Source organism: Sylvia atricapilla, chromosome 6, assembly GCF_009819655.1.
Source record: "Sylvia atricapilla isolate bSylAtr1 chromosome 6, bSylAtr1.pri, whole genome shotgun sequence".
Classification (NCBI taxonomy): Eukaryota; Metazoa; Chordata; class Aves; order Passeriformes; family Sylviidae; genus Sylvia; species Sylvia atricapilla.
In genome coordinates, this window is record NC_089145.1 from 627,903 (window position 1) to 637,725 (window position 9,823).

Here is a 9,823-nt window from a genome sequence, read left to right on the forward strand (position 1 = left end):
TTTTGGCCAAAAAGGGAGGAAATCTTGGTAACTCCAAAATCTACATGGACACATTCCAGGTTGGTTTCTCCAGCCTGGCTTTGGACATTTCCAAGGATGGGGCAGCCACAGCTTCTCTGGGAAATTCATTCCAGGGCCTCACCAGCCTCACAGGTAAGAGTTTCTTCCCAGTATCCCATTTTCCAGTTTGGAGACAGTCCCCTTGTCCTGTCACTCCATTCCCACATCCAGAGTCCCTGGACTGGGGGAGAACTGGGATGAGCTGAGGGAAAGCTAAGCTCCAGACGCCTCTGGATGAAGGTCACAGGAGCGGGATTGGGCACCTTGGCTTTGGTCATGGCTCCACGTGCTGGATCCATGGGTTCTGGAGCGGTCACCTTGTCCTGGAGGAGATCAAAGGCTCCCTAAGGCTGGAGCTGGCATTCCTACCTTGGAATCAGCCCCATGCCAGCTCAGAATGCTGGAAGAATCTGAGGATATGGTGCTAGGTTGCACTGGGGGAGTGAAATGGAGAAGAACCTCTGCGAGGGACGTTGGGAGAAAAGGGATGGAACACTGGATTATCCCTGAGGGGAAAAAAAGGATGATGGGATGTGTTGTAGGGGGCTGGAAAGGAGAAAGTCCTGGCTGATTCCCAGAGTGGAAAGTCTGGACCTTGCAGCCTGAAAATCCTTCATGGAGCCTTGGCAAGAGGAGAAGGATCTGGAGAGACCTTTGGAGCCTCTTCCAGTGCTTTAAGGAGCTCCAGGAGAGCTGGAGAGGGACTTTGGAAAAGGACTTGGAGTGACAGGACAAGGGGGAATGGCTTCCTCCTACCAGAAGACAGGGTTAGATGGGATATTGAGAAGAAATTCTTCCTTGCAAGGGTGGTGAGGCATTCCTGGGAAGGGAATTCCCAGGCAACCTGTGGCTACCCCATTCCTGGAAGTGTCTGGCTCAAACCCTCCAGGAAGGAATTAGAAGGTTCAAAGGACAAACAACGCTGCATTCCCACCAGCTCCCACAGAATAACCGGGGGTGCTTCCCACCCATCCCAACATACCCGTGGCCTGAATCCCCCCAGGAATACGGGGATCCCCCGGCTTGACATTCCCCCCCCGTCTTCCTTAAGGGCGTTTTGATAACCATCCCAGGAGCAGTTTGCCTTTCTTATCGGGGCCTCCGGCCAAACATCGGAGCCGGGATATAAGAAGCGGGGCCAGCACTGGAGGCACATTTTCCTTGAGCTCCCACCATGAAGCTGCTCCTGCTCCTCGCCCTGGTGGGCCTGGCCCAGGGCCTCCAGGCCAGGTGAGCCCCAGGGAGTCCCCAGAACAGGGATGCGGGGTGATCCCGGTGGCACATCCCGGTGATGCATCCTTGGTCGGGGTCCACAGGGTGCCACTGAGGAAGATGAAGTCGCTGCGGCAGAGGCTGCAGGAGCAGGGATTGCTGGAAAGTTTTCTGGAGAAGCATCCCTACAACCTGGCTGCCAAGTATTTCCCAGGCATCGCTGTGGAGGCTCTGGAGAACTACATGGATGTGAGGGGCTGGGATTGGGAACTGGGATCAGGGAGCACAGAGGGGCACTGGCTCCTTCCCCATCCCACTGGCCTTTTATCCATCCTACTACATATCCCTTCCCCATCCCTTTAACTCATCCCGTTAGCCCCTTATCCATACTTCTTTCCCCATCCCATTAACCCTTTTCCCATTCCAACAGGATGAGTACTTTGGCACCATCTCCATTGGGACCCCACCTCAGGAATTCACCGTGGTCTTTGACACCGGCTCCTCCAACCTCTGGGTTCCCTCGGTCTTCTGCTCCAGCCCAGCCTGCAGTAGGTGTCTGGAATGAGGCTGGAATGTGTCTTTTGGGAGTCCTGCAGGGTTCTGCCCAGTCTTTCCCAAGGGACAAATCCCAGGCAATCCTCACCCTTCCCACTCCCACAGGGAATCACCACCGTTTCAATCCCGCGGCATCCTCCACGTTCCTCAGCACCAATGACACCCTGTTCATCGCCTACGGCACGGGAAGCATGACCGGAGTGCTGGGATACGACACCGTCAACGTACGGCCAGGCGCTCCAGCCCCCTCATCCCGTGGGATTCCACGGGATCCTGCCCAGTCCACACCTGTCTCCTTTCTCCCAGGTTGCTGGCATCAACGTGCGCAACCAGATTTTTGGGCTGGCTGAGACGGAGCCAGGGGATTTCTTCTACTACACCCCCTTTGATGGCATCCTGGGGTTGGCATTCCCGAGCATCGCCTCCTCCGGAGCCACCCCTGTCTTCGACAACATGATGTTGGAAAACCTCGTGGATAGGGATCTTTTCTCTGTCTACCTGAGCAGGTAAATCCCAGCCGAAGCTGCTGAGGATTTCTCCCTTTTTCCTCACACTTGGCCCCGTTTTCTGATGGAAATGGGGGCGTTGTTGGGCTGGGAACCACCCCGGATGGATCCCCCTTTCCAGGGACAGCCAAAGTGGGAGCTTTGTCCTCTTCGGTGCCATTGATCCCTACTACACCACCAGAGGCATCTCCTGGATCCCGCTCTCTGCCGAAACCTACTGGCAGATCACCATGGATAGGTATTCCCGGTATTCCCTGCCCTCCAGCTGGTGTTTTGGGGAGTCCAGGCTCACCCTGCATCCCTCTTTCCAGTGTCTCCGTCAACGAGTTTCCTGTGGCCTGTTCCTCGGGATGCCAGGCCATTGTGGATACAGGAACCACTCTGTTGGCTGTTCCTGTCCGAGCCTTCCGGACCCTCATGAGGCTCCTCGGTGCCAGCTCCAGTGGCGAGGTGAGGCCTCGGGATGCTCCCTAAGACATTTGATCCCAGCTGGAATGGCTGCTAACCTGCTGTGTCCTCCCCAGATCCGCTGTGAGGCCGTCAGCAACCTTCCCAGCCTCATCTTCCACATCCATGGCCAAGAATTCCCGGTGCCGCCCAGAGCCTACGTGTTGAGGGTGAGCATCCCACTGGGAATGAGTTTGTAGGGACAGAGGGAGGGATCCAACAGCTGGTGACCACTCCATTCCATATCCTTGGAGCAGAGTAATGGGTACTGCAGCCTGGGATTGCAAGGCATGGATACTCCCACGGAAGAGGGCGAGCTCTGGATCCTGGGGGATGTCTTTATCCGGGAATATTACGTCATCTTCGACAGGGCCAACAACCACGTGGGGTTGTCCCGGTTGCCCTGAGCTGGGATGGGAATCCCAAGTGTTCCCAACTTGGTGGCTGGCAGGGCTTGTCCCTTCCCTGGCACTCCTGCCACCACCGAGGACAATAAAGGTGTGGAGAAGCCCTCCTGTGCCGTGTCTCTCTGGGAAAGGCCACCACATCCCTGGGAATGTGGCATGTCCCTAGTGCCACCCTCAGCTGTGCCAGTCAAGGATGTCCCTGTGCCCGCACAATGGGAGCCTGGATGTGGCTCTGCTCATCCCTGAGGAGCTCCCAGCCTTGGGGACCTGGGGCAGGACACGTCCCTCCTGTCGCCAAACCCTACACAGAGTGAGGGGGCTGAACACCTCCAGCACTGCCCTCATCATCCTGGAGAGCCACTTATCCCAAAATTCCCAGGGGACGAGCCCCAGCGCTCCACATGCTGGCGGGTGCAGGGATGAGGGGACAGGGAATAAATACCAGGGTGACTTTATTGGTGGCAGGGAGACAGCTGTCCCCTCCCCAGGGCCAGGCCTGCTGGTCCTGCAGACCCCCTTTTCCTCCTTTCCTTCCTCCTCCTCCTCACGGCATTCCAGGCACACCTGGCACCTGGAACCTGGGGCTGTCTGATGGCACCGCAGAGGGATCCTCATTCCCAGGGGATCCCTGAGCCTCAGGGCTGCCTGTGGGATCGGGGGGGACTGTGGCCTCACAGAGGGGGTCGGGGGGCACAGTGGGTGCCACGGGATATCCAGATGGACTTGGAGTGGTCGGAGGAGGCTTCCCAGCACCCCAAATCCCTGGAGAGGGGCTGAGGGGGACTGTGGTGGGAAGCAGGAGCTGGGCCAGGCGGTAGCGGGGGTGTTGAGGGGTACCAGGGGGTGAATCTTCAGGGACTGGGGACTGGAATGAGGGCGGGGATGAGGATGGGGACTGGGATGAGAATGGGGATGAGGATGGGGACTGGGATGAAGATGGGGATGAGGATGGGGACTGGGATGAAGATGGGGTTGAGGATGGGGACTGGGATGAGGATGGGGATGAGGATGGGGACTGGGGTGAGGATGGGGACTGGGGTGAGGATGGGGACTGGGGTGAGGATGGGGACAGGTCACTGCCCTGCAGCAGGAGCCGGATGCCTGTGGCTGACGGAGGGAGGATTTTGGTCAGCACCCACCTCTGTCCCAGGGCCCCCAGTCCAGAGGGGGCGCATCCAAGTGCCCGGGGAGGGATCCAGGGATCCCATTACCTGGGCAGGATGGGCAGCAGCCCACAGGTAGTGTGTGGGGCTCGGAGCAGGAGTGGGGGCACGGCCTCTCCTCACAGCTCACCTCTCCAAGCTGGAAAAACAGGGATCAGCCAGCCCTGCCAGCCCTTCTAGGGGTTCAATGGCACTGGCACAGGCACTCCATGGACACAGGCATCCCATGGGAATGGGCGGGAGGTCTCACCTGGCAGGTGCAGCGGGTACAGGGCTGTCCCTCGGGAATGAAGCTCTGGCCGTTCTCCACCTTCCTGCCCTGGTAGTTGCAGTCTGCAGGGACCAAGGTCCAGAGGGGGTTTGGGGGGGGCTCGGGGGGATTTTGGGGGGTTCAGGGGGAGTTTGGGGTCCTGCCCAAGCTCGTACCCTCACAGACGGGGCAGCACCGACCCTCGGGGTGGAAGGGGTAGGAGCACACGATGGCACATTCCAGAGGCGAGCAGGCCACTGAGCCCAGCTGCGAGAGACGGGAGAGACCCCCGAGGGCCGGGCGTTAGGAACCCCGGAGCGCCCCCGGAGCTTTTCCCTGCAACGGAGCCAAAAACCGGGCTTCAGCCCACGGGGCGGGAGCCGCAAATCCTCTGGGAATGCCCGGCCCAGCCCTCACCAGGCAGATGCAGCTGAGGCAGGGATCTAGCGCCGATGGGAAGGTCTCGTTGTTGGAAAAGGTCCTCCCCATGTAGGTGCAGCCTGCGGGAAGAGGGGCTCAGGCGGTCTCCGGGCGGCTCAGAATCCCGGAATTCCCGGCGCGCCCTCACCTGCAGAGCAGTCGGGGCAGCACTGCCCGGGAATGCGGATGGGATAAGGACACGTCTCCACACAATCCGTACGCTGGCAGCTCACGGAGCCATCTGCCTGCAGGCGGGAACACCCTGACAGACACCTCGGGATTCCCAAACCCGCCAGATTTGGGGGATCTAGGGCCTGCCAGGCCACGGGCCTCCTGAGGGCGGGAATGGGGCAGGAGCCGTGCGCTGGGGCAGGAATAGGGAAGAGGGAATGAAGCAGAGCAGGTTCTCATTCACCTGGCAGATGCATAACTCACAGGGATCGCCCGGAGACCAGATCTGTCCGACGGGAAACTCCACACCGTTGTCATCCAGGAAGCAACCTGGGTAGGATCCCTCGTCTCAGCTGTCCCGTAAAACCTACCTTTCCTGTCCCCAGGGCTTCCCCACATGCCACCCTCCCTGTTCCTATGTATTCCCCATCTCCCACCGTTCCCATCACCAGCTATCCTCACCTCCCACCTAACTGGTGTCCTCCACATCCCTCCCTGTCTCCAGCTGTCTCCCCTCATCCCATCCCCAAATATCCCGACATCCCACTCTCCCCATCCCCCAAGTGTCCCCCCCATTCCTCTGTCCCAGCTGTTCTTCCCATGTCATGCCATTCCCCTTTCCCCTGGCTTTTCACGCTCATCCCTCTCCCTGTCCCTCCCTACCTATTCCCGGCTGTGTCCCTTATCCCGACTCACCGGCAGGGGCCGGAGGGTCCCGGCAGATGGAGCAGCACTGCCCGGGACCCAGGTGCCGCTGGTGCTGGGGACAATCCAGCATGGGGCAGGGAGTGAAGGAACATTCCACTTCTCCTCCCTGGGAGCACCAGAATGGGTCACCTGCTGTCCCTACCATCAGCCCCGAGCAAAAGCTGGGATGCCCCCAACAGGGGAAGCAGGGAAGCACTGGAGTATCCCCGGGGATCTTCATCCCTGGAGCTCTCTCAGCTTTGGGGATCCTCATCCCTGGGGACATCCACGACCCACCTGGCAGACACAGGTGGTGCAGTCATCCCCATCCAGGCTGAACCGGGCTCCGTGTGCATACGTGCGTCCTCGGAAATTGCACTTTTCTGGGAAAAGGGGAAGGAGCGGGGCTGGAGAGCCAAGCATGGCTCTTCCCTAACCCCCAGCCCAGCCCGGGGGTCCTCACAGCCCCAGACTGGGGGTGCTGGGATCACCTGGATTGCAGGAGCAGCAGTCGGCTGGAGAGGGGCTGGGGCAGGACCCTGGGGGGCATTCCGGGGAGAGGCAGGAGACATTCCCGGCCTGTGGAGGGGAGCGTGGGGCTGGGAAAGAGAAGCTGGTTCCCCATGGAGGGGATAATGGGAGGGTGTCATCCACTCCAGAGCATCCCAATCCATGGCTGAGCCAGGATGCAGTATGAGGGTCCTCAGGGATAAGGGTCTCCAGTGCTGGGAGGTTCCCAGGGATGAGGGGGGATTCTCCCATCCCAATCCAGCTCACCAAGCAGACGCAGACGGTGCAATTCCCATCAGATGGGGAGAAGACATCACCCTCTGCCCTGGCCACCCCCTCGTGCAGGCACCCTGTGAGCCATGGGGGTCAGAGGTGTCCCCCTGGGAATTCAGGGGGAACCATCCTGGGAACTGGGGGGATTGAGGGTCCGGGACTCACCCGTGCAGGTGGGGCAGCAACCCCCAGCTGGAGCGGGAAGCGGATGGGAGCAGGGAACGGAGCAGCTCACAGTGTCGCAGAGGACTCGTCCCTCCTGCCAGGACACGTGGGGTGGCTCGTCCCAGGTCTTGATGGTGCCGTGGGAAGGGGTGGGAAGACGGGATGCTCACCTGGCAGGTGCAGCTCTGACATCCCGGCTCTGTCCAGTGAGCGCCGGGCTCCCAAGGGATCCCCCGGTGCCAGCAATGATGGAATGGTGGGATGGAGGTGCCAGGGGCTCCCATGGCACGTGGGGATGGCTCCGGGAACAGGGATGGGGAGGAGGGAGGGAATTGGGTACCTGGAGCTGCCACAGGGAGGTGGGGAGAGGAGGAGCCCCTTGGGAGCAGGTGGGAGCTGGGAGGGAGCAGGACAAGGGTGGGTGGATGCTGCAGGGATTGCAGGATGGGTGACGGGGCCAGGATAGATTTGGGGTACCCTAGGAAGGAAATCAGGAAGGCAGAGACATCACTTGGGGCAGGCTGGGAGATAGGAGCACCCCACCCTGCTCCTCCAGCCAGGAGAAGGACACTGATACCTTCACAGGACACCTTGTCCGCGCTGAGCCGGTATCCAGGGCGGCAAGAGCAGCGGAAACTGCCGGGAATGTTGTGGCAGCTGTGCTGGCAGGAGCGGCGTGTCCCAGGCCGCCGGCACTCGTCCACATCTGCAGGATAAGGGAATGTGGCAGGAGGTGGCCCAGGATATGGCCCAGGAAAGAGCCTGGAGCACTGGGATGGGCCCTCAGCATGGCCAACAAAGGGATGAGATGGCAGCACTGTGGTCATGGGCTGATGGACACCTCCATGCCTTGGGATTGGTGGCATGATGAGGGAAGGGGGTCTGGCTTGTGCCCACAGGCTCACAGTCATCTGCATCCCTTAGGATTCATGGCGCGGAGAGAGTTAAGCATGGTGCTTATACATGCAGGGGCTCAGTGACCACCTCCTTCCCTTGGGATTTATGGCATGGAGAGGGAAGGGGGTGTGGCACAGTGCTCAGGGGCTCAGGGCCACCTCCATGCCCCGGGACTGACGGGAAGGGCCCCATCCCGGTGCTCACCTACGCAGGAATGCCGGTTCCCATGGAGGTGGTATCCGGGCCGGCAGGAGCAGCGGTAGCTGCCCACGCTGTTCTCACAGCGGTGCTGGCATGGCGTGGCCTGGCATTCATCCGTGTCTGGGGGTTGGGATGAGGGTCAGGATCCCTCGGGAGCCCCGGCTGCTCCCCCCGGGACCCCGCGCACCCCGGCAGCTGCGGCGGTCAGCAGAGAGCTCCCGGCCGGCTCCGCACTCGCAGGCGAATCCGCCCTCCGTGTTCACACACGTCCCCTCGCACGCCGCGCTCTGGCACTCGTCGATGTCTAGGGGGACACAGGGGACGGTCAGATTTGGGGTGTGGGCACCACTAGGACGCCCGCTCCCATCGGGATGCCCGCTCCCGTTGGGATATACCATTCCCACTCACCGGTGCAGCGGACGCCGTTGGCCGTCTCGGCCATGGAGAAGCCGATGGGACACACGCGAGCGACCTCCTGGCAGCCGCCGTGGTTACAGGACAGGTCGCAGCCGTACTCTCCACAAGTTCCCGGCGGTTCTGGAACACAGACACGGAGTCCGTGGGGTACCCATGCCGCACCAGGACCACCCGCTTCCCATCCCGCCCCATGGATCCCCCAGGGATGGGGACAGTGCCAGGGAGCGGTGACAAGGAGCCACGGTCGCCTCCACCTGCTGGGATTTGTGGCGCGGAAAGGGAAGAGGGTTTGGCACAGTGCCCATGGATTCATGGCCATCTCCATCCCTTGGGATTCATGGCGTGGAGAGGGAAGGGCATCCGGCACAGCCGCGTCTCTCAGTACCTGGGCAGGTGATTCCCTGCTCTCCATCCGGGCATAGGCAAAGGTTGGGAGCGATGCAGGAACCACCACCGCAGCCAAAGGAGCAGAGTGCTGTGGGAATGGGAACAGGAGCTCTGGGAATGGGAACAGGAGCCCCCATGAGTCCCTCAGACCCCTATACTCACGCAGGGTGCACTTCCCGCTGCCTGGGGATAGCATCCAGCCGGGACAACATCCGCTGCCAGAGCCTGGGAAGCAGACGTGGGGCCCCACGCGGCGCCTGTGGGACACCAGAGCCTGAGGCCACCCTGTTCCTTGCATGGAGCAAAGGTCCCGGGAATGCAGGAGCACAACCGGAGCAGTCAAGATGTGCCCGTGTGCCCAGGAAACAGAGCATGGCACGGATAAGAGGAAGGTAGGATAAAGCGGGACGGAGAGGGGACAACCTTCCCAGCCATCCGGAACATCCCAGCACGTGGTGACGGGAGAAGCGTTTTCCCTGGCTGGACAGGGATACAGGGAGCAAGACGGGGATGTGGGGAAAAGGACAGGGATGTGGGGAGCAATGTCATGCTCCCCTGGACCTGGGGACAGGGAGGGAATTGCGGGGTTCCAGCCCCTCCGTCTGGGACCCCTCTGGCTAAACCCTCCTGCAGCTGGAGGCAGGGATAGCCGGAGCTCGGCGCGCTGCCCGTCCCAGGTGTAGCTGGAAGAGGGAGAAGGAAAAGGGGGGGATCCAGCTACCTCTCCACGGCAAAGCTGGCCGGCTTCTTCCTCGCGGGATACACCCTGCCCTGGCCGCTGGAGAGGAACAGGGAAACACAGGCAGCCTGGAAGAGCAGCTCCACCAACATGACAGGCGGCTCCAGCACGTCCCGGCGCCCGCCTTCCCGCCTGCCTTCCCGCTGGCCCTTGGCCCTGCTCCTCCTCCTCCCGCCGAGCCGGGAACAATGCGGGATTGGAGGGGGGCGAGAGCGGGGGGGTCGCCAGCGGCACCCACCCACCCCCCCAAACCCACACGGGGGCTCTGGGGTCACCGCAGCGTTGTCCCGTTCCGCTGGGGCGAGTTGTGGCATCCCGGCCGCTCCTGCCCTGGCTGCGGGCAGGGCAAGGGGGTC

At 61.4% G+C, this 9,823-nt stretch overlaps 2 protein-coding genes across 3 annotated transcripts; one reads left to right on the forward strand and one right to left on the reverse strand.

The window, feature by feature from the left end:
- Positions 1–1,212: 1,212 nt before the first annotated feature.
- LOC136362122 (pepsin A-like) lies at positions 1,213–3,295 on the forward strand. 2 transcript variants are annotated; one of them, XM_066320401.1, is made up of 9 exons: positions 1,215–1,290; positions 1,377–1,521; positions 1,703–1,820; positions 1,933–2,051; positions 2,134–2,333; positions 2,455–2,571; positions 2,645–2,783; positions 2,858–2,950; positions 3,038–3,295. In XM_066320401.1, exons 1-9 carry the CDS (start codon positions 1,235–1,237, stop codon positions 3,185–3,187), a joined length of 1,137 nt encoding a protein of 378 aa, XP_066176498.1. In that variant the 5' UTR covers positions 1,215–1,234; the 3' UTR covers positions 3,188–3,295. The 2 variants fall into 2 exon arrangements, with proteins under 2 accessions (XP_066176497.1, XP_066176498.1); XM_066320400.1 differs by having other exon boundaries at positions 1,213–1,290; positions 2,455–2,950.
- Positions 3,296–3,608: 313 nt separating this feature from the next.
- Positions 3,609–9,586, reverse strand: VWCE (von Willebrand factor C and EGF domains). The gene is made up of 20 exons (XM_066320402.1): positions 9,450–9,586; positions 8,891–8,985; positions 8,727–8,816; positions 8,333–8,461; positions 8,112–8,228; positions 7,928–8,044; positions 7,404–7,532; positions 6,997–7,304; positions 6,827–6,920; positions 6,656–6,738; positions 6,370–6,457; positions 6,176–6,261; positions 5,888–6,005; positions 5,436–5,521; positions 5,169–5,265; positions 5,018–5,100; positions 4,777–4,867; positions 4,601–4,683; positions 4,399–4,489; positions 3,609–4,294 (listed from the first exon to the last, which is right to left on the reverse strand). Exons 1-20 carry the CDS (start codon positions 9,557–9,559, stop codon positions 3,732–3,734), a joined length of 2,658 nt encoding a protein of 885 aa, XP_066176499.1. The 5' UTR covers positions 9,560–9,586; the 3' UTR covers positions 3,609–3,731.
- Positions 9,587–9,823: the final 237 nt, after the last annotated feature.

Excerpts from the sequence above, each read along its gene's own strand:
- LOC136362122 (XM_066320400.1), top strand. The coding sequence starts at position 1,235 with ATGAAGCTGCTCCTGCTCCTCGCCCTGGTGGGCCTGGCCCAGGGCCTC. Across the intron at positions 1,291-1,376 it reads GCCCAGGGCCTCCAGGCCAG|GGTGCCACTGAGGAAGATGA; the intron begins GTGAGCCCCAGG and ends CGGGGTCCACAG. Across the intron at positions 2,052-2,133 it reads TGGGATACGACACCGTCAAC|GTTGCTGGCATCAACGTGCG; the intron begins GTACGGCCAGGC and ends CCTTTCTCCCAG.
- VWCE (XM_066320402.1), bottom strand. The coding sequence starts at position 9,559 with ATGTTGGTGGAGCTGCTCTTCCAGGCTGCCTGTGTTTCCCTGTTCCTC. Across the intron at positions 6,262-6,369 it reads CTGCTGCTCCTGCAATCCAG|AAAAGTGCAATTTCCGAGGA; the intron begins GTGATCCCAGCA and ends CCCTTTTCCCAG. Across the intron at positions 5,266-5,435 it reads GTGAGTTATGCATCTGCCAG|GCAGATGGCTCCGTGAGCTG; the intron begins GTGAATGAGAAC and ends TCCCGCCTGCAG.